General features: G+C 35.3%; 2 protein-coding genes across 5 annotated transcripts in view; both read left to right on the forward strand.

Annotated features, from left to right (window-relative positions):
• The window catches only part of LOC110447390 (GTP-binding protein SAR1-like), a 12,045-nt gene extending 6,237 nt beyond the window's left edge, over positions 1-5,808 (forward strand). For both annotated transcript variants that reach the window (XM_021493047.1, XM_021493046.1), the window contains exons 4-7: positions 1,404-1,469; positions 2,479-2,582; positions 2,912-3,043; positions 3,518-5,808. In XM_021493047.1, the coding sequence (XP_021348722.1) occupies positions 1,404-1,469; positions 2,479-2,582; positions 2,912-3,043; positions 3,518-3,634 (419 nt within the window). In that variant the 3' untranslated portion in view covers positions 3,635-5,808. The remainder of the gene's footprint in view (positions 1-1,403; positions 1,470-2,478; positions 2,583-2,911; positions 3,044-3,517) is intronic.
• A 3,633-nt stretch (positions 5,809-9,441) lies between these two features.
• LOC110447392 (cytochrome c oxidase assembly protein COX11, mitochondrial-like) overlaps positions 9,442-24,367 on the forward strand; it is a 61,721-nt gene continuing 46,795 nt past the window's right edge. The window contains exons 1-5 of one of the 3 annotated variants that reach the window (XM_021493053.1): positions 9,442-9,459; positions 13,434-13,843; positions 15,780-15,935; positions 16,513-16,638; positions 17,786-17,827. In XM_021493053.1, coding sequence (XP_021348728.1) covers positions 13,472-13,843; positions 15,780-15,935; positions 16,513-16,638; positions 17,786-17,827 — 696 coding nt within the window. In that variant the 5' untranslated portion in view covers positions 9,442-9,459; positions 13,434-13,471. Of the gene's footprint in view, positions 9,460-9,973; positions 10,059-13,422; positions 13,844-15,779; positions 15,936-16,512; positions 16,639-17,785; positions 17,828-24,367 lie in introns of those variants that run through there. The other 2 variants (XM_021493052.1, XM_021493050.1) reach the window with 2 other exon arrangements.

A 24,367-nucleotide genomic window follows, 5' to 3' on the forward strand; every position in this document is an offset into this window, starting at 1 on the left:
GAAGAACTAAACAGATCTTTCTCATATTGCAATGATCGATTCTATTTCTTTCACATTAAGTACTGTACTAGTAAATATGTGAAATGACAAACTCACTTTGAAGGTTGGCTTTCATACACATCAGTATTAAGTTTAGATCAAAAGTTACCTCAAGGTGCATTTACTGTTAACATGACTCAATCAAACAGATTAGAGGAAAGAAGAGAAAAGATCGAACTGACAAAGAACTAATGAAGATGGTACAAAGGTGGGCGCCAAGATCCCTCTGGGATCTCTTGTTTGAACATGCAGAAACTGTGACCCTTACATCTAACCTAAAATACAATGTGAAAATGATATCAGTTGTAAATTTGACAAAAATAGACTGAAAATCTGAAATGGTTAAAGACAAGGGAAGGGGGTAAGGATGAAAATTAACTTTGCTGTTAAACAACTGATTTCAGTCTCAATGTAGACAGTATGGTATATACAGAGCTGACTGGAATATATTACCCTACCCAGAAAATGCCTTTGAATATTAACAAAGGAAACATCTGTTGCCTAGTTTTATAGCATTAAATACAATGTGGGTGTGGCCTATACTGTGTAAGTACCATACTTTAGATTATAGTATTGTTGACCTTCAACCTACTCACAATTCAATAACAAGCTAAAGTGTAGAATTAACAGCTTTACCGTGAATGCCAACATTATGAGTAGATCTATGTTGCTCTTGCATGGTATCGTCAGACACATGTTAGTCTATGAGGAATATGTGGCACATACATATAAAAACAATTATCAGAGTACTTTAGTAGATCTAAACTACTCGTAAGTAGATCTATATATTAGTTATATAACATTTTTAACTGTAATATTAATTTGGTGTATTTTCAAAGAATTTATAACACTTGTATACACTTACAGTGTATATTGATGCTTACCAAATTTCGCACTTTTTGGTATCAAAATAGTATTTGTTTAGACATTGCTTTTTAGCTAAAAATGATCTTTATCATATTTCGTACAAATATATTTTGTTTTAGTTTGTGGGTAAAGCTCCTGAACTAGAAGTCCTTATAAAAGAGAGAATTTGGCCATGTGGTTAATACAGAGTAGAGCTACGTTATAGCTATTTACTCTATTTAATAATTGTCCTCCCTTTCTAGGATACATGTATGTGTCTGGTGGGTTGTAGATTTAAATCTCCCTCCATTTTGAAGTCATGAGGTCATACAAAATATCCTTACGTGGGAGCCACAAGCCTCTTGTTATCTTGTCCTAATTGAGAACTTGAAAATAATATCCTATACGTCTACATAAAATTTACCAACCTCAAATTTTACACATACATAATGTAATGTACATGTTAATTTGAGGTTGATAAATTATAGACTTTTATTTAAATAAATCTTTTATTTCAGCATCAGAAGAATTGTCAATGGGTGGAATGAGGTTCACAACCTTTGATCTTGGAGGTCATCAGCAAGGTAAGAAATTTTTAAAAAGTTGCACTATTTTCCTATTCAGGTATACATACCATACTATGATTTCTTAAGTTTTGAAGTATCTAAATATATTCTTTTTCAACTTACTGTTCACTGAAGTAAAACGTTACGTAGGGTTTAGCCAGAAATCAGTTCCTATGCAACACACATAATTTTAGCTCACTACCCAGGGTATGTCACCTCAATGTCACAGAGGTCAAAAATGTCAAATACTTAAAACGACTTCTTCTGAAGAACTGAAAGGTATGGAATCTTAATATGTGGCTGGTAGCTTCGTTGGTAAAATCCTAACAAAATTTGAGAACAAATTGACCTTGACCCACTTTCAAAAACACAGGTCAAATATGTCAAACTTATCAAACAACTTCTTCTGAATAATCAAAATGCATGGGATCGTATTATTTGACTGGTTGCTTTTTGAGGTTTAGCCTGACAATGTTTGTGAATGAAAATGACCTCAGTCTACTTTCAAGGTCACAAGGGTCAAATATGTCAAACACTTCAAATTACTTCTTCGGAATAATCTAAAGGCATAGAATTATAATGTTTGGCTGGTAACTGTCACAGATGGAGCCCAACAAAGTTGGCTATTTAAAATTACCTCAACCCACTTTTATGGTCACCGGGGTCAAGTATAGCAAAAACTGCAAACAGCTTCTCTAGAAGTGGAGTCGTTATATTGGACAAGAAGACTCCATAGAAAAAGTTTGTGACTGAAAATGACCTTTACCTAATTTATCCTATTGCTTTATTTTAATCCAATTAGGATATAGAGTATGATTCAATGTTCAATGGGGACAGGAGAATGGAACCCAATATGGTAAAGGTGCTGCTGAGAGACAGAGCCAATATTTGGAAATATTTGTAGTACAGTATAATATTCATATAATATTTTGCTTAAATATCCAGGTGAGCAATACAGGCCCTCTGGGCCTCTTGTGTTCATAATAATTGAGTGATTTTGATGATGAGAATGTTGTGTTTTTGCCAGCTCGACGGGTGTGGAAAGACTACTTCCCAGCAGTAGATGGCATCGTATTCCTCGTGGATGTGTGCGACAGAGAAAGATTTGCAGAGGCAAAAGCAGAATTAGATGTAAGTTAGGGGTGAGAATTGAAGCCTTTGAAATGGACAACTATGTTTTTTTTAAGTGTTAAAATCTTCAATAACCTTAACTCATGTTGCTTCCGTCCTATTCAAGTTTGCTTTTTTACCCAGACTTACGAACCATTGATTGTAGACGATATTTCGAAGAAATGTGATTTTAACCATAAAGGTCTGCAGAGTTTTCAAAGTTGTTGATAAACCTTTTTGTTGATGCAGTAGATTTTCTATGAACTCATTTGTGTCAAAAAAGGATTTTTATACAGGATCATGGTTTGATAGATACAGAGGTCATATGTGAAGATATGTTGTGTTTGCAGAGTTTATTAACAGACGAACAGGTAGCTCATGCTCCTGTCCTGGTCCTCGGAAACAAGATTGACAAAGCTGGTGCAGCGAGCGAGGATGAAATCAGACACTGGTTTGGTCTTCATGGCCAGACAACAGGCAAGGTATGTACTTGTCTGTACAATCTGGTATCTTTGACGTGTGGAAATGGTTGATTGACAAGGCACATGTAACATGTACAATATGTGACCTTGTAAAGTTACAAATTAGTGCATTATCCTTTCCAATGATACTAGGCTATGTTTAAGCTCATGATAATTGGTTTTAACTATATGCAATGTATAGCAAAATTATTTCAGCTTGGATTTGAAATGATTACATTTCCTTTGGTTAAACGAAATATTTCCTGATCTACATTTAGGCTACAAATGTATTTTGAGGAGAATCATGATTGTCTCAATAACGTAACATTTATTGGTAATTAGTCCCCCACCAGGACTGCAGGAAGGGATTTTTGTTTTCGCTCTGTCAAGTCCATGCAACACTGTCCTATATACTCAATCACCTACAATTCAAAAATTGACTCAAGTAGGAACCCCTTTGGAAAAACATACTGTCAATTTTTCTAAACTTTACAGGGTACAGTTGCAAGAAAAGAGCTTCCTGGACGTCCGATGGAGTTGTTTATGTGTTCAGTACTGAAGAGGCAGGGGTACGGAGAAGGATTCAGGTGGCTGGCTCAGTATATCAATTAAGGCTGACAAACTCTAGGACCTATTTTTTTTTTAAAGTTTTAATATTTTGGATGGATAAGTACGAGAAGAAACCAACTTCTGCATGTTTTCTTGAGACATTGTATGGTAGCTACCTGGATGATAAGAGGAGTTAAGCTGTTTTCTACCACCTGTATGGCGTTAGATGTGTATGACATAGGTAGAGGTTTGGTGTGGCGTGTGTATGGATGTTGTAATAATGTGATGGGTGACAGATTCTCATTTTCTCTCTTGCTATTTCCAAATTATTTCAATCCCATGGCTGATATTTCCAGTTTAATCTAAACTAGCCCAGTCTCTCTTTTCTGATTTGTTTGTTTTTACTCAAGCAGTATCCTTTGTAATACCTATTCTACCCTGTTTTTATCATCATTGGCAGTTATAAAATCTCTAGGCCTACCTATTTGTTCATCCCCTTTATCTCAGATAAGTGGATTTTAGCAGATTAAAAGAAACAGGACTTTGGAGGTCAAAGTTGTACACCACACAAGTGTATTGAAAGAGAAAAATATAGGGAAAAATGCATGAAAATTACCATTTAAAGGGCAAACATTTCCTATAAATTTGGATTGAGTGTGAAGTTGTTGTTTAATGTCAGGAGTGTTTGAATTAATGTTTTCTCTCCAGTACCATTTTGCCTTGTTATAAATGATAACTGAGAGATGCATTATCATGAATTAATTTCTTTAAAAAGCCATCTATTAAAACTTCATCAACAGTAATGTAATTTAATTGTAAAAACCGAAAAGGCAAACAATTGTACTTGCTATCAAAGGAATACAGATGATTGTGTTGCGTCAAAACATTTTTAATGAAGTCATCATTCATGATTTGTTATCAATTTATTGAAACTGTTGTTATTACAATAATATGTATAATATTTAACAAGATTATGTTTTGCATAACCAGCTTATATGTAGATCAAGTCCGTGGTTTATTAAACTATTTGAAGAATTTTAAAACTATCATTAAATTCTCCGTGGTGATTGATATATAGCCCCCGAAGAAATATACTCATTACAAGATCTTCGTAGATATGTTGTTGTTGAAATACGTAATGTTCATGAAGCATTGTGAATTACTTGTATGGACACAAGAACAGATGGGTTCTCACGTCAGTTTGTCAAGCTTCTATTTTCTAACCATGACAGAGGTGGAATTTGATGAAGTATACATGTATTATATGGATAAGATTTAAAGGGGATTCACTCAAAAACCTGTGAGTATAATATCATCTTGATGTCTTTAGGCCAGATGTGTTTATGTTTCTACAGAAAATAGGGATTGAGTTCATGTTTTACCAACATATCTTAGTTATATCCCTTTTGAACACTTCGGTTATATAAGTCAAGTTTTTTGATCAATCAGTAATATTTAATATTTTTCGGTAAATGCCACTTAATGACATTTGTATTTTACATTTTTACATTTTCTGTCTCCGAAAATGTCAATATTTATTTGGTTTGTAACCTTTACCAACTTTGATTGGAAAAAACAGTAAATTTATCTAGTACATGGACTATCGATTAAAATATGTGTATTTGTAAATATGTATTTGAACCATCTGCACTCAAATGTCCATCCCAAAGTTTTGATTGTGAACTGAATACAGAGAAATGGATTATTTATTAGAGAAGATCTGCTTTGTGATTAAAGATGCATATCTAATAGATTAAAACTAATTTTTAGAACATACAGATACATGTAAACAAATATGCGACCAAATAAACATTTTCTTAGGGAACATTGCTAAAGACCTTTTTTAACAGACCTACAGATGTGGCCAAATTAATTTGATGATACTATTTCATTGTAAAAATTGCTTATAAGTATTTAGACTGAACATAAATTACATGCTTAAAATCTTGCCAGCTCTTTAAAAAATATGTTGGACAGATCTGAATTATTTAAATTATTACTGTCCATATTTAAGTTTTGATTCGACCATGTCTAAACTTGCTGGTAGGGGTTCATTATTTTGGTAATTGGTAGAACTCTCTCTCATGTTCATCTTTCTTTATTTATATTTAGTCTGATATTTAGCTACCTGGGTAAAACAACATATTTGGCAATTAAATGTTATTTTACTATCACTGTGTTGCATACAATCTTTTGGAATGACAAGATGTGAATAAAGTGATTTGTAATAAAGTAGACATTTTGTTGTTGTTGTTTGTATACATCAGTCCACAAATACGGTAGATTGATACTAAAGGGATAATGATTGAAAGTAGTATAATTTACTGAAGAGTTGCCAAGGTTTTCCAAGCCTGCATACATCCTTTAAGGAGGCTCCACCCTTTCGCAATTAACTAGCAGAATTTGTTGGTTATGCAACTATGAACAGGCGATTTTATGAAAGTCTAAGCATTCCGATTGACTTGGAACAATAACAACGGCAAAAATGGAAAGAAGCATTGCTAATTAGCCCTACAAATATTTCGTTTATCACAAAATATGTGAAACACGTTACACAAAGTGTTTTTTTTATTGAAATTGTATGGATAAAAGAGATTATCTACAAGCTAAAAGCAAACAGTACACACAGTTTCAAATTATAATAGTGAAAAAATTGAACAAAATATACACGGGGGCTTTATAATCCATTCTCGATATCGGCTGTTGACATCATAAAGGCATGTGAACCATATTTTACCCAGTGTTACTTTAATTTGCATTACGGCATTGAAATGCCCAATACTCAATATGGAAATGACGACAGGAAAAACGTGTATCACTACGGGTGGAAAAAGTAAAACAAATGGTAAATGGATAAATCAGAAATTTCTTTAAGGTGGATATTTCTTGCTGGTTTAAATCCAATATACAAAAGGATGTTTGCTTTAATACTAGTTCTGTAATAAAAATTCCAAATATCTAATTACTCAAACAAATAGAAATCTATTTAATACCAATGGTAGACTTTTAGTCCACCATCATCTGATGGTGGGCTATTCAAATCACCCTGCGTCTGTGGTTCATCGTCCGTCATCCTTCCTTAAACAATTCTTGTTATCGGTATTGCTCAAGAAGTATCAGAGGGATCTTTCTCAAATTTTATATGTAGGTTCCCATTGGTCCTTAGCTGTGCAGGGCAACTTTTGAGACTGATCAGATAAACAACATGGCCGACAGGCAGCCATCTTGGATTTTGATATTGAAAGTTTGTTATCGCTATTTCTCAAGAGGCACCAGTACTGTACTAGTAAATATGTGAAATGACAAACTCACTTTGAAGGTTGGCTTTCATACACATCAGTATTAAGTTTAGATCAAAAGTTACCTCAAGGTGCATTTACTGTTAACATTACTCGATCAAACAGATTAGAGGAAAGAAGAAAGATCGAACTGACAAAGAACTAATGAAGATGGTACAAAGGTGGGCGCCAAGATCCCTATGGGATCTCTTGTTAAAAACTGGTTTAGCATTTTCAATCGTAAAAAAGTAAAAGTACATTGTAGCATTTGATATTGTTCTTGCACTGAGTCAGAACGAGCATTATGCGGTTTGGGTGGGTTCCTGATATAAACGAGCGTACATATGACCACAGACACATGAACGCTGTTTGGTACACATGTATTGAAATGAAATTATGTAGTTGCACACCAGCAATACATGTGATGTAACATATAAATAATTTCCAACTGCTTTTGTAATTTTCGAAAATCGTCACCCTAACTGCCTGCAGTATTAGAGTGAAATTGGGCGATATGTCTCTATAATTTTTGACAGCTGACTTAACTGATTCGGCACACTGTGGCTCAGTGAGTTGTTGACAGCTGACTTAACTGATTCGGCACACTGTGTCTCAGTGAGTTGTTGACAGCTGACTTAACTGATTCGGCACACTGTGTCTCAGTGAGTTGTTGACAGCTGACTTAACTGATTCGGCACACTGTGTCAGCAGTTCAGAGTCGAGACCGGTCATTTACTCATTGATTTAAAGAGGAAAAAGGCGTTTTTGAAAGCTCTCAAAATAAGTTTTCAATTACTGTTTGTGTTCAAAACAAACTTAGCCTTTACTGTGCTGTATAAGTTTGACTTATGAGCTTTCGAAAACGTCTGTTTCGTTTTTTCAAGAAAAATTGCAAACTGTTCATGTACAAAAACGAATTTGGCATAAATTATTATTCATACCGAATTGATGAATTTCATTCCGAATTCTATAAACCTTGATTGGATTTCATTTCCTTCGTCTATCAAATTGATTTATTTCATACTGCTGTTTGCTAATGATTGTCGTAAACTTTAATGCTTTAACGGCCAATGCTCACCACAAGAAGACCAAAACAAATTATTTGAAACGGAGACACAGACTACCCGGCTGCTGGCTGAAATACAAAAAACTTGAAACACATTCTTTGAAACCACTTAATAAACGTTTAAAAAATATTTGCAAACAATTGTTTGTGAAAACGATTGTGTAAATGGAAAGACTGAACTCTTACGAAGCCGATTTTGCTTGCTTTTTCCGCTCTTGAACTCCTGAAATGATTTGGGACAACAAATCTCATACCCTTTCAACAAGTTTAGGACAACGAACCTTTACATGAATACATCATGATAATGTGTAGGCCTAGATCGTTTCATTTTCCTTGTACCTTTCTTTGTCATGTATCTGATACGAAAGGAAGACTTCCGTTCTAGCTTGGCTATACATTGTACTGATTTTTGCAACTTCTCTAGAACTATGTGTTGGATATCAACCATATTTGGAAGCTACTTAAAGGGTTCTCCAGACCTATCTGAAATCAACCGTGTTTGGTTGGTGGCATCACCAGGTCCATTGATGACTCAAAAATCCGGGCACAAAAGGAGGGTACCCCTCCGAGAGGGTCGAAGAAGGGGGTTGGGGCAAAAAGCGGGCAATGATATATGAATATGTACGTCTCTGGTGATATCATACGTTCTCGATTAAAACGTAAAAATCTTGACGTTAAAATAAAGTATTTCCATTTGCTCTGCATTGCCACTATATAACCTTTCCAGACAAAATAGACATATCCCATTTGTGTAGTGATATTAACAACATGTTCGCGACGTTGATTTGACCGTTGTCACTATATTAAGTGTATTATTGACGTCACGAAAAAAATGTCGTAATACGCATTCCTCATGGTAACCCATCGGTGCTACCGGAATTGAAAAAAACAATCGATCAATGTAACTCGCAACAGTTTATCTAGTTATGTTGTAAGGTGAATATCCCCACGGTGGAATATATATGGATTAAATTGTTAAATTGATGATTTTGTGTTAATTTCCACGTTCATTTATTTTTTTGCTGAGAACGGCCGTTTGTATGACGACAAAAAAACAGGTCCAATTGGCAGACAGCGTGCAATTTGACTTTGAAATGCGATAACAGGTTGGAAATTTAAGAAAAACTTCTCACATAATTTCTATTGGTGTAATGCGATGTAGATGTAGAGCATGTCCGTGACGTCATGACTAAATTACGTCGTTTTAACCGACGTCACTATATTAAAGTGTATTATTGAATTGACGTCACGAAAAATAACGGTACGTACTCCTCGAGGTCACCCATCCGTGCTACCGGATTAAAAAAACCAATTGATCAATGCATATGTATCTTGCAACAATTTATGTATAGTTATGTTGTATAAAATGTGAAAATCCCCACAGTGAAATATATTGATTAATTAATTGAAATTAAATTGATGATTTTGTGTTTATTTCAACGAACTATATTTTTTTTGCAGGGAACGGTCGCGTGTACTCGTGACGTCCTGAACAGGTCCCATTGACAGACAGCTCGAAATTTGACTTTGCAATGCGATGACAGGTTGGAAATATGAGAAAAACTTCAATTAAAACGGAAATATAAGTATTCAACTGCCTTATTTGGAAAGTTTTATTTTCCTATAATTCTCACAGGATTGATAAAAATAAATAATAAATAATAATAATGATAACGCGCCAACGCGCGTTATTCAATTTGTCTGCAATCCTTTGAGAAATTATAGATAGGACCTTTACAAAGACAGCAGTTTAATGCTTTAAAATAAGCATCAATTACCATGGGGGTTTTCCAGCTTTTTTCAACAGTTATTAAGTTTGTTCTGAAACACCACTCGAGTGGGGCCAGGCGATTTTCCTTCAGTCGCGTTAATGTATATGGCATTAGAAGTAAACTCCAAGTGCTAATGTTAATACATCAATTTTAAAATATAAATAATTCGAATGTAATGTGAAGAATTTATGATCGATTGCATAAAAATCACAATATCGGAATATATTTTGTTTATGAGTTATTCCGGAATATAAACGACGATGATCTTGCCAGTTATTATTGAATCTGTCTGGTTTCCGGCTAAAATAAAATGGCTGCCTCCATTTAGACGAACGCCTAGACGAAGGAAAAGCTACCAAAAATGTAACGTCGTAAGTACTTTAATAATAGGACACTGTATATATCCCAAATCTAACAAGTTTAAAAATATGTCTTTTTGTCAGACACAAACTAAGTTAAATCTGGTTTAAATGGGCAGTCCTTTGGCTTTACGTAACCAGCTGGCTTACAAAACAGTCAAGGCTGCAGCAAAACGTATGTATGTATGAAGTGTCCATTTAAACGTGATTTAATTATTGAATTAGGGTGCAATATCAAAACCCCGTAAGAAAAATATCAGACAAGTCAACCTATAGTTTCTAACTTGAACCTACCGGCACTCCACAAGTAGAAAAGAGATGTCAACATACATGTATAATAACAATAATATGAAATAGGTGAGACGAAGTCAGCGGGCACACATGAAAATACAGTTTTCTGCTTAATTTAACTGTTTCATTTTATGTACAGTCGGAAGAATAGTTCTGTATCTATATGGACTACACTGCTAGATCCCAATTAAGGTAATATTGCAGCAGGTGAGAGAGCGCAGATGTAATAAATCGTGCGATTCGGGTGCTGATTTAAACGCCTCGAGAGTGTCACAATTCACAATTGAGTCACTTAGGTGGTTCCGGCAGACTATGGTTGTTCTTACTAGGAACGAGTCCCTGTACTGTTCAGACCTACTTAATGGAACGATGAAACTCTGTTGTTTAAACGGGCTGAACAGTCGACAAGTCACAATGTTGGTGGTATCAAAGTCAGTATATGATTTGGCATGGATGTTCCTGCCTTGTTTATGGGCTTTCAGGTATCTTGGAGGTGGCATGGCTGGCACCAACCCCTCAACGACTTTGTAGTAGTAAGCCAGCCTGATGTTGCGGCGCCTCTCCTGGAGTAGTGGTAACTTCATGCTCCTCGAGCATTGATGTACTCCATCCCGGGTCTCCATCTGGTCTTGCAGTCTCCCAAGATGAATCTGGCGGCTTGGTGTTGCACTCGCTCAATTTTGATTAAGTCTGTGGTGTAATATATGGGTCCCACATGACTGTACGGTACTCTAGAATGGGGTGTATGAGTGATACATATGCACTGCATCTGCTAGATCAGTAGATGGTGGGCAGCTCTGCAAGTTCCTACGTAGGAAGCCTATGGTCGAATTGGCTTTTTTGGGTTTTTTTGTTATCTATGTGAATGCAACACTTTAGATCCTCTGAGATGGTGATACCAAGGTAAGGGTTAGATGGAACCTGCTGGAGGATGGTGTTGTCCAGACTATATAATTCAATGGAGGTACCATTCTATAAATATAGGGGGGGGAGGGGGGATAATAGCTATCCATCCCCAAACCCCTGCCAGCCTGTGAGTTTTTCTTTCAAAATATCAGGTAGACAATGGCAAGTTTGACCCATTTTCATTAAAGTCGTTTTGGATAGCATTTGTTAAAACTTATGTGTATTTACACCATTTGGCAGAGAAACTCCATGTCCTTCGTAAAAGTATAACAGAATGGCAAACATGTCCGTATTTGAAGAGTTATTTAACTCTTTACTGTCGAAAGAGTGTATGGCCTAATGTGCACTGCCTTGGGTTAAGTTTGGACAGAATGTCTGGTGTAAGTTCGACCCAAATTGGAATTAGAATAAGTATGACGTCATAAAGCATGCAACGTATGGCATGGGCCGAACTTGCCCCGGTGTCGTGTGATGAACCTGCCAAAAATTGATCTTTATATCATAGCAATACGAAACTCAATGCTAGGCTTTTATGTATACCATCATGTGGAGCTGTCGGTTTGTTACACGTATGACATCAATAAGTAGCATTTACTGTTTACAGAAAGATTGCAAAACTAGAGAAGTGAGGTCATGATTTTTTTCCAGAAACACATTTTTTTTCCGTATGAATGTCCTGTTCAGTGAGCTTCCCTACTAGGATCCTTTAAAGTTGTAAATATTTGCTGAATTTGCAAAAATATCAGGAGTGGCCGGAGTTACCCCAGAGTCAAACTTCCCCTATAAGTTGCCCTAATTACCCCATATTGAACCTTGCTACAATGGATCTGCCCTGCTTCGTTGTTTTCAAAGCACCTAAGAAATACTTGAAAATCAAGTTTTGGCGATATCAAATTACTCATCTAGATATCATCTGCATAGGGATATATAAATAACAAAAATCGATCTGCCGTCCATATTGGGATATTTTGTACTTCTATCTTATTTTTTTCCTTCGAATATCTTTTCTTATAATTAGCTGATAAAAAACTCTAAATGCATGAAATATATACTCTACATCAAAGATATCCATTATGTGTCCCTGTCTACAATGTGGTATAGCTGCAGAAAATGTGAGATGTACATGTATTGTCAACACTATGTGATGACGCATGTTAACAGTGACATCACAGTCACGTCACAACATGTTGTGAATGTCAATTCAGCATTTTTCAATGCAAAATATGTATGCCTGGTATATATATACGGACTTATACCTATCAACTGATGCTATTTTGAGTTAAGGACACATAGGCAAGCGCATATACTACATGGAAACAATTTTCAGTTTGAGAAAATTAAAATATAACATAATGTGTTGGACATCGAAGGATTTCATCAGTAACATCGACTTGTATAATAAGGTAGAAAGGTTTCTGAACATAAAAATATGCCGTAGATATGACAAAAATACAAGGCACTCATTGAAAATGTCATTTTTTTTGTGCAAAAAAGAAAATCAATGCAGGCATGGAGCAACGCATCTTGCTGTTTTTTGCGGGTCCGTACAACCGGAAGGATGTAACTTTTTGAAGCCTTCATATAGCATAGAACCAATTCACTCTCACTTTCCTGTACTGTCCATACATGTATGTGTTGCCATAACGGCTCACACTTCCTGATCGGTCGAGAGTACCTGCTATAAACAATGTCATAGGAAATAGGTTACTGTTATGACCTTACTATCTCATCAACATGCACTTTTGTGTTATTTTTATTTAAACACTTCAATAAATGTCACAAAATAACTAAATATATTAAATTGTATATTGCCAATTAGTGAAGGTCCCTGATTTTTCTACATGCAACACAGCCTTTGTATATTTATATGTAAAGAATCAAGTTACCCCTGATTTCCTCTAACTTTAACAACACGATGGTAAAGAGCCCACTTTACGATCGGAAACCCAGTTCACATATGAGACATGAGTAAAAATACCAAAAATTTGTTCCCATTTTAAAATGATGTGTTGCATGCATTTAATAAAGTACAGGATGTTGTATCCTCTATCTCGCCAGGCTAAAAACAAACTAATTGTTCTAATGCATGTACCAGAATGTCCTACGGTATGTCTATATCTGACTACATTAACAGGATTTATACGCTTTTAATGCTATGTGTTTTTTCTATGTTGTTAAGTTTATTTTCAGATTACTTCTGAGGTACACTAACAGAAACCAAAATAGCCATGTCACTAGTAGCCCGCCTTGGACATAGATTCAGATGTCTGGATCCCCACCATCAACCGTGTGTCTTAACCCATATTCTTCAACAGATGAGGACCAAAAGTTATCCTTTTAGAACAGCATTTCAATCAAGAACTGTCTGTTTCATTCCTAAATCAAACACAAATACAATTGTTCATAGATTACAGTCGTTGTGTAATGTGCAATGTCTTCGTCCAAGCCAATATATTATAACCAGATGTGTAGCCATGAACTCAAAGGAAAGACTTCAAGCTCAAAAAAGGAAACATATCACCTTATATCTGATGTCTATGAGCCTATTCATGCTGGGAATGGGTTTTGCTGCTGTGCCTTTGTATCGAATCTTTTGTCAGGTGAGTAATAAATATAATCATTATAGATATAACAAATGTACCTGGTAATGAAAATCCAGAGTATCATCACAACAGACTTGTTATCATGTTTCAGGAAGTGCTATTTTCTGAAACATGTCTATTTTCAATATCACAAATTAATATCATATTTTATTTGTATTAGTAGAGTATACATTTACTTATGATATGTAAGTATATGGTAAAAATTATCATTATATATGCATGCCTCAATTAGTTTAATAAAGGACTGGTATTATATGAAATAAAGGGGTGGGGTGTTATATTGGTATCTTTTTGTGGCAGACTTATGTCATTTGTGGCTCTATCACATAGTTGTGATAACATTCATTTGCTGATGTAAGCTTTTCATATAGCTTATTTATTTCAAGCATTAAATTTTATTGGCAAAATTCAATACAGAACAGATAAGCCAGAAATCATATCTTACGAGATAACCCAAGTCCCTGGATTTGTGTTCTAGTCAATTTTACCCATCTGTGACATTTTGTTTGTTCGTTTGTTGAGTGGTGCCGAATACAGACTGTTTCCCCTAGCTAAAAAGGGCCTTATTTTCCCAAAATGACCAACAATGAAACAGTCTGTTGTAAAATTTAAGTAACTTTCCCAAAATGACCAACAATGAAACAGTCTGTTGTAAAATTTAAGTAACAAAAACATATTTTTTTCCCACCGGTGAATTGTAGGCCTTATAAATGCCCCTTTCAATAGATATTTTCGGCTTTATTTTCCAAAAATCATTGCAAAAATTACGTTATTTTCCCAAAATCATTGCAAAAAATACTCTTCTCCCCCCCCCCCCCCCAAAAAAAAAACATGTTTTTTGTGTGCAGTGTTTTCCCAAAGTCACAAGCACAGGCCCCTGTTGAAAAGAGGTGAAAACCACGGCCAATGTATAAGGTGTTACTCAAGTAGATAACCACTGAGACTTAACTTGAAACAACTTGGTTGCATATCATACCGACCTGTTACTTTATATACCGATTTGTAGTGCAGTTATGTGCCTAATGCAACAAGTGTCTGTGAGTATAATACAGAATGGAGAATTACATTTCAAGAAAAAAATATCTGGTTTTCAGTTTATTTTATCAAATAGACTAAGTTTTCATAGTTGAAAAAAATCTATATACACTTGTATAAAAGAAATATTAAAATTTTATAGACACAAGGAAATTTTCAACAAAAAAAGGCGTACAGAGCCTGTATCAGTTGTATAAACCTGGATGACTATTTCAGCAATCATGGCAAAATATCCTCATTAAAAGTAGTATTGCTTACAATTTTCCAATTTTGGATTCCCATTTTCTGGTCCCAATATAAGGATGACAAACACAGATATACATGTACATGTATTTTATGAAAAAACCTAGCTTATCAGGTTTTTAACAAGTGGGTCCTGCAGCTGGTAATCATTTAATTTAGGCCACTGCTGAGCCTTTTTAAGAAACTTGTTAATGCCCCTGAATTGCTACTTTGGTTGTGTCTAAAAAGGAAATAGACAAGGTTTTCAAGTTGAAACGTGACTATAGCTAGATTGTAAAACACCAACCACCTTGAAGGCTTCTCCCATACCCTGAGTAGATTGTGCTTTCAAAACTAGGGTATCATCATGGTATTGTTTATTCTTAAACAGGACACTAGGAGAATACAGAAAGGCCAAGAGTTTTCAGATAATAATTATTGTTGATCTATTTTATGTAAAGGAGGCTCAATAATTAGACCAAACAGTGAGTTGGAAGAAGGTATATTGTTATAGTTGGTTCTGTACAGGAATTTGGAAATGGAGACAAAAGTGAGTTTTACGTGGTTCACAAGCTATAGCATCATTAATGACTGCTATATTAGAGGCTTGATAGAGAGCTAGCAAGAGGTAGTGTTGGGATTACCCATATCATCATTGTTGTTTATTTCTGTACAGGCAACTGGAATCGGGGGCAAGGCAGTACGAGGACATGATGTAGACAAGGTGGAAGAGCTGAGCAAAGTGGAGGATCAAGTCATCAAAGTGATGTTTACAGCAGACAAAAATTCATCCCTCAGGTGGAAATTTACACCACAGCAGAGTTTTGTGAATGTATGTAGTTCTATATACTGTAAGGGTACTTATATTAACACTCTCAAATTTTAGCAGAACAAATAGGGTAGGACATATTAGTGCACTCTTAAATTAGTGGAATCATAACACCTACATTCATTATTCAGTACATAAGTAATTTTCTGATATATAACATATACTGTGTATGGTTACAAAGCCTGTAGAACGTCAAACCAGATAAATCAGGTGAATAACTTCTTTCATATGTATGCAAGTAAATAGTTATTTACTGTCCTGTGAAATCTGGTATCTTATTTAATTCTCTCGGAATAATGAAAACCTGAAATGAACAGAACTAGAGAATGTATAAGACAGGGAACCCTCTCCCCTTGCTGCTAAAGTTGGTTAACTGATATCAATGAATCTGTTGACAAAATAGCAATTGTTGACTTATAAACATCAACAGATATCTAAAAGTTGGCTTTGCATCTCTGGTATTCTCATAAAACTTCGAGGGAACCTGTTAAGAAATAATGTCAGTAGAACAGTGAAGTATTTTGTAATGGGATCTGGAAATTTTAGACAATATTTAGTCCTATGTTTTTATTTTTTCTAGGTTGCTTTAGGAGAGACTGCCCTTGCATTTTACACAGCTGAGAACCCTACAGATGAACCCATTGTTGGTGTGTCAACGTACACAGTAAACCCTATAGAGGCTGGTCTATATTTCAACAAAATCCAGGTAGAGAATTATCTCCCCTTGATCAGATGTCACCATACATAATATAAGTAACCACATGTACTAGATGTAAGAAGTTGATTGATGACATGTCAGACTGGTGGTGTACAAGTTAACATTAATAAGGTCTGCATCAGACTGGTGTACAAGTTAACATTAATAAGGTCTGCGTCAGACTGGTGGTGTACAAGTTAACATTAATAAGGTCTGCTCCCATACAAACTCAGTTACCTTGTACTGTATCTAATCACATTACCAATATTCAAAGAAAAAATACTTCAGTCCTTAAAAGTTGTACATCGTAGTGTTAGATTAGAAAGATCCCTGGGAAGGCTATGAAAACAGTTACAAGACAAAATTACAAAGACAAGAATATTTCGATTTTTATTAAACCAAAATAATTGTATATTTTCTTCTGTCACCGTTGTGGCATTGTATGTGGATGTGAGTTTGTTGTCATGGCAATAAACATAATGAAGATGAATAATAACTAAGCATTTTGATGTATACAGTATAAGGTTGTGTGGGTCATCAAACACACCTTAGTGGTAGGAGGTATCAGTCGCCTTGGTAACCAAGACTGTAGAGTTCAACAAAACAGAAACATTTACTCCGTTGTTATCGTAGCCTATCTGTGTTAGTGAATTGCCTTTGTTTTCTCTCCAGACCAATCATTACTACTGGTGCATTTGTTTTTCTTCAGATATAAACCTTCTTAAAAGTTACCTTCTGGAAACCTATCAATAACTGTTAGTGAATTGCCTTTGTTTTCTCTCCAGACCAATCATTACTACTGGTGCATTTGTATTTCCTCAGATATAAACCTTCTTAAAAGTTACCTTCTGGAAACCTATCAATAACTGTTAGTGGATTGCCTTTGTTCTCTCTCCAGACCAATCATTACTACTGGTGCATTTGTATTTCCTCAGATATAAACCTTCTTAAAAGTTACCTTATGGAAACCTATCAATAACTTTGTGTTGATTACATGCGTATGTAGAGCTTACAAAAATGAAATAATCTTGTTCATTGTTCAGAATGGAAATCCTCTTAGCAAATTTCGGAAGGTAAAGTTGGATTTCAAGTATGACATTCTGTCTAGCATACCCAAGAAAGCATAATTATAATTTCTTTGTTTTATTGTTTTCAGTGTTTCTGTTTTGAAGAACAGTTACTGAAGCCACATGAGAAAGTAAGTGTTTGATTTCTATTTAATATTTGGACTTGGTCTTTGTTACTCTAAAAGCAACTTCAGAATTTGCAATAGTATATTACATTTATGCATAATTTAGCAAAATTCAATTCCTGACTTATTGTTTTCAATGGATTTTACCTGTGACAAACACCTTAAAATAGTCAATTTTTTATATAATAACATACATATGGTGGAGACGCTGGTTGTTAGTGTGAATTATCTCCCTTCTGCTGTGTTTAGCAAAGTTCTTTTTATGCAACCAAATAAAAAATTTGTGTAAAATGTGTATAAGTTGTCCACACAACCGAAACAGGCTTCTTTGTGCATACTACATTACAGTACTGGTCATTTTACTAACGAAGGTGACAGTGGACATATCGTACTAGTCATCGAAATGTCACATAGAACATTTTATTGGTTGTGTAAAAAAAAAATCTTTATTGTCCATACTAACCAACCTGAAGAAAATGTTTAGAAATATTAGCAAAGGTCTGTTTAAAAATAATAATAATCTGCAAATATAGATAATCTTTTTACGTTTATGAAGGCTATTTATAATCTCCATCTTTTAAAAATATTTGCATGTTGGTATTTTGTCAGATTAGATAGGTACTGGGTACCTAAATAGTCATTCTGATTGTTGTTTCGTGAAAACATGTTGCTTATTAATCACATGATGATCAAAGACTCATGACAACCACTGTAGTGTGTGCTACTTGTGGTCTAAAGAAACATTTGAAGAAAAGGATACTTTACCTTCCTTATTTATTGTTGTTGTTATGCATGTAATAAACATTCTGTATTGAGGATAAAGTCATGTTCAGCCATGGGCTAATCTTCCACATGGTCCTCATCAAAAAGGAAGAACTTGTATACAAATACGTATTTACATACTTACATAATGTATGAATTGATCATAAAACAACAAAGTTTCAGTAGAACTTGCACAGAGATGTTCTATATATTTCATGTTCATTTAACATAATTGGTAAATCGTTCCTGTGTGACATTTCAGGGACATTAATACCAATATGTGTACCGTGTTGACCCTCACTTGTCTGATGGAGGTATCACACTTCCTATTGTACTGAAGTTATCCGTCGCACATAACTGGCAGGGCTATATGAACCTGTATACAATATTTATTAACCAGTCTGTAGAAAATGTTTTAAAATATAGCACAGGAGGCCGATATAACTACCACTTTGCACATATTGGATCTATTTGTGATGTCACAGCTGTACAAACTTTACCTTTGTCATATCTGATTGTCATGAAACTTCACATGGCTTCATATATATAGCTCTACAGACTTAACATGTTATTTAATTTGTCTGCTTTATTTGTTTAACGAGGATTACGAACAGCCCAAGGTCTATGAGTCGCTTTCCTCATATAATATTAGTTATATAGTCAGTTACTGACCCTCTACAGAAGCCCTCGCCCCCTATAAATCTTACTGACCCTCTATGGTTCTGTAGAGGGTCAATAACTGACTATATAACGAATTTATCGCATCGAGGACCCTTTTGCGTTTGGGCAGACTGACTGTTTAGTCGCTTCTTGTCTATTTCTTCCGTTGTCGTCTGCCCAAATCTCTCCATGTTGTTGTTGTGCTGTTGTCTCTCAATGTCACCGAAACGCTTAGATAAGGGGACGGCACCCACGCTAAAACAAAAGACGGTCGCTTGCGACAGCGTCTTACTAATTTTGCCTGGCGTAGGGGAAGCAACTCCTATCATTTTACGATACAATGTAGCGAATGGGAATTACGGTGAGCATTGTATCATTTTCAGAATATTCAGGTACCCGGTATCTGTTGTTTTAGTTTTGAAGCGGTGAGCAGTGGGCGGCCATATTGCCNACATGTTATACAGAAGAGGTATTTTTTCTTGTATGAATAAAATGTCCCTGTGCAGTTTTATCACATTTTCCTGTTATTCTATGGTTTGCTATTCTGGTGCTGTATAATGCGATGTCCATGACATTACAAAGATGATTTCTATATAAAACTGTTTATCATACAGGACATGGTACTGAAAAATATCCATTTCAATTCAATCTACCGGTAATTGAAATTAGATCTTAAAATCGCAAGCATTATGGTCAATAACCTTTGTTAATGTAGTAAGCCAATAGGAAAAACATAAGGAGGGACCATCTTTGTTTTCATCAGAAGCCAATAAAAAAGTATTAGGAGCTGGTCTTAAAGTTGCATTTGATTAAAATCTTGTCTGAAGCACTTGTGTTTTAACATTACTCGGGAGATAAAATTTGAGGGTGAAGGGCCTGTATAAGCAGTGAGTGAGAGGTACCGTCAGTTATGTGTAACGTTACAATAGAGGTTGAGGAGCCTACTGCCCTGTTATCTCTGTTTGTGTTAACAGGTGCTTCAACTGATTAATTAGAAGTCAGAAACCTGATTGTCTTATTTTTCCTGTAGTAGGTTAAAAAACTTTACAGAGACAAGTTTTTGATAAGAGTACTAACTGTGTATCTTGTCCATCACTGGTTAAATCCCTATTCACCCAGTTTTGCTCTTCACATTAGTTATTATATATATGGCATACTAATGATATTCACATGTAAAAATATAGAGGCATATATAAAACTGCAGTGAAAATTGACCTGTATACATTATAAAAAGAAAAGAAAAATGTGCAGCAAATTTTCATACTCAACCTTGTACTTTTCGTTGGTAAACTGTAAGTATTTAGGACAGGAACAAATGGATATACATGGTTCTTGTACATTAAGGTCATAGGAAAGTGTAACCAGACAAATTTTAATGCTAGGAGAATTTTAAAAGTTTGAACAATTCTCTAATTCTGTGGAACAATATCATGTTGTATCTCTAGTGAATAATCTTTTGTAATTCAGCTAGTTTTAAAAAAAAAAAAATGCCTTATGATAAATGTTTGAGAAAAGCATAGTGCCTTGTAATATATCGTTGAGAGTGAGTTTGGCTGTTGGTTCGAGGAACTTTTGTCCTCCGCTGTCTGGGAGTCTGACTAGGAAGTGATGCTATCTATCTCACTGTGGACCAACTGACAACAGTGTACATAGTAATACAGGCTACGTCATCAACAACCAATGAGGGACTGTAGATCAAAACTTCAAAATCAGCACGGGCTCAAACCTCATGCCTCACTTCTTTAAGATATCATCTTACTCAAGATAAAAACTAGTTGGTGCTGCCAAGTTTTCAGACCATTACCAGAACAGTTTTCCTTGAGTGACTTAAAAAGCCAAATATTTCACAGATTTCCTGACGGCCGAGACAGAGGCATGATGGAAAAAATGGGATATCTACAATGAATATTTGGAAGATTACTAGGTCCTTCTGTGTCATATCTTCTAGTTAAGAATTAATTATAACCAGGTGCTTATTTTTGAAAAAAAATTATAATTATACACTTACTGCAAACCTTGATAATTACAATAGAACCTTACAATTAAAGCAACATGTGGCTCATTTTAAATAGATTCTTTGATTTGATATACATGTAATATTTATTTTGAAAGTCATTTTAAAACAACAATACTATAACTGAAAAGGTCAGAATGTTTGTTGAAATATTCTGGCCTTTTGCACATTTTCTTGAAAAAAAATCATATTTGATATTGCAATAATCTTGATTCTATGGTATTCCATACTTACCAAGCTGCCACATATGGAAGTGGCCCAACCTTCATATTATGTCATCAACAGGATTGGTTTTATGTTTTTTTATTAAAAGTTCCAATCCGTTTTATGTCTTACAGCAAACAAATTATCACCAGACAGTTTACCTTTATTCCAGTACATCCCTAGTAGAGTGTATACGTACCTTAATTAGCTAGTACACATACCTCCAATGGACTTTAATAATTAATGTAACTTCTGCGGTATGTTCTGGATGCCATTCAGTGTTAATATTCAGCTCAGAATACCAATAGACTTCTTGAAAGGTGAATTTGAAACAAGTTTCAATTTCCTGATCTTCTTCGAGCACTAATATTTGAATCCAATGACAGTTCCAGTAAGTGTTAGGATTTCTCAGTAAACCATTGCTACATCTAAATAGTTTGCTTTTGCAGCAACAGTTGAGTTATATGACAATGTTATTGAAGGGTAAGTTTATTTGGAGAACAAAATTGGATTCATTAGATTTGCTTATTGTGGTTTATAAGAGTCGTGAGTAAAATAAGAATTTGAATTGTGAAAATCTCACTTAGAAGCTTGGACACCACTCTCATGGTATGGACAATGTAAGATTTGGTATTGAGCCAAAGATAAGTTGTGAAAGTACTTTATATACTGTACATATTGTGGAGCTGACCTTCCGAAGAGAGAAGATTGGTCGACAAGGGAGATAAATAATATATGAGATGTCAGTTAATACTGTACTATTGACCATAAAGTGTAGCCCACGGATCATTGGTACTGGTATACATTATGTATAGGACAGTGTGTGAAATTAACTATAGTTCTTATTTTATGTTTGGAAAGGGAAGAATGATAGGACATCTCAGGATCAGGAAGAACTTGACGTGTACTTAAAAGTTTAACCGTGTATTGTTACGCTCACTTGATATTGTAACACTTTCTCCGGGTATTTGATCACTTCCCTGTGTATGGTACATACAGTTAAACACCTTGTTATCATACTTACACAAACTTTTTGATACAGTCAATGTTTCCAAGGCTTTATATACAATCAGCCCTCACATTCTCTATACTGAATCGACCACATCCTAAGGCCAGACCCTTTATCATAACTCTTCATCACACTCCTTTAGAATACCTCTAAAGAATATATGGGATAAATAGAATGTAATAGATTTATTTCCAAGACACTCCCTGCTTCAGCCAATACTTTGCTGGTCCTCCTGCTCATATTGTGGTTTTGGGGTGATAATGGGATCATAGTGTTTACAGGAGAACAATGTGATATGGAAAGTCTTATGAGATGTTGCACTGTATATGACGAGATACTTTATTCCAAGGACGAAGGGATGACTTTGTTACTGGTGTTATTTCACAATAAGTGCGCTTCTTCTATATAGGTTAAACTAGGTCCGTTACAGGCTATAAGTTTAGCTTCTTTATAGCCTCACCTATTTTTCAACTGCATCCTCAAGTGTATTGTGTATGTGTTCATCTCATTAAGATTTATTACTAAGGTATAACCCTGAACAAATCATTTTCTAGTTCTGATGAAATGTCTGAAAATCACAATTGGGTAGGATTTGGTGAGGTCATTTTTCACATTTTTTTTATAATAACAATCATTTAGCGTTTTCATTAATATTCCTCTTTACTCCTAAGACCAAATGTTGTATTAGTTATAGATTCTGAAGTGATATGCACCGGAAAATATAAACAGTCCTGTCGACCTTAACATTCACTACAGTGCATCCTGTTATTGACCTGCAATGAGTAAGTAATCATTACCATTAGTTTATTGTGTATATGAGGGAGCAACGTTTGAATGGCGTGAACCAGTATTACTGACTTAGTCATTGTGAACTCTTAAAGGTCCCTGATAAGTTCTTGTGTCTCTGGAGTAAGATATCAACTAGTCAATTTCACAGCTGGTAGTATTGTGTATCTGGTGACTTAATAGCTACAAAGACATGGTGCACTGCCATGTTTTGTATGACCTTCGGTAGCCAGTGAACAGATGAATGTGTATATTTCGTTGAGATCAGCGATGACTTTGAGTGTTTTGTGAATGTTTTCACGCCCTCCCCTCTCTGTACATGGAGTGCTATATGTGCCAGGTGTGCTGCCAAGCAATCTAATGGTGTAGTTTGCACTAACACATTTTGTGTTCTCCAGCACCATTGGAATGAGCTGTGGCACTCCTATCTTGAAGGATAATGAAATTAGCATTAGAAATTCAGTCAGCAGCTTCTGAAGTCATTAGGATTTCCTCATTACAGTGAAATGGTCGCTGTTATAGCTATCTATGCATCGACTGGCTATAACTTCGGAAATCCTTTGTTCTGGCTATAGAAGACATGAGATGATATTTCTGTCTAAATTCTAGGTTAATTGTTCAGGCTTTGACCTTCATGACCTTCCATTGTCATAGCATAACTGACATCTCCTATATATATATATATATATATCTGTCCAGTCACAATGGTTATCTGGGATGTCCTGTCTCAAGATATCTGAGATGTTTTGTAAGATGTTATTTAATTCCTTCTGTCAGAGGTTATCTGATGTGCTCCTGTCCCCCAACTCAGGATATCTGATCATATCTAACCCCCTCACTAGTGAGAGGATATTTGTGATGCCCTGACCCTTCACCATTCAGAGGATGGTGACATGCTCTTAACAGCCCTGCTGTAGTATAAAGTATCAGACTAAATACCTTTTCTACCCACCCTGTAGTAAAGAGATATCTGACATGCTCCCTAAAGCCCTACTGTAGTAAGAGGGTGTCTGAGGTGGCCATACTGTAGTATATCTGATGTCATTGTCCCAACCACACTATAGTAAGAAGATATCTGACATGCTCCCTCCCCTAGCCCCACTATAGTAAG

Source organism: Mizuhopecten yessoensis, unplaced genomic scaffold, assembly GCF_002113885.1.
Source record: "Mizuhopecten yessoensis strain PY_sf001 unplaced genomic scaffold, ASM211388v2 scaffold3339, whole genome shotgun sequence".
Taxonomy (NCBI): Eukaryota; Metazoa; Mollusca; class Bivalvia; order Pectinida; family Pectinidae; genus Mizuhopecten; species Mizuhopecten yessoensis.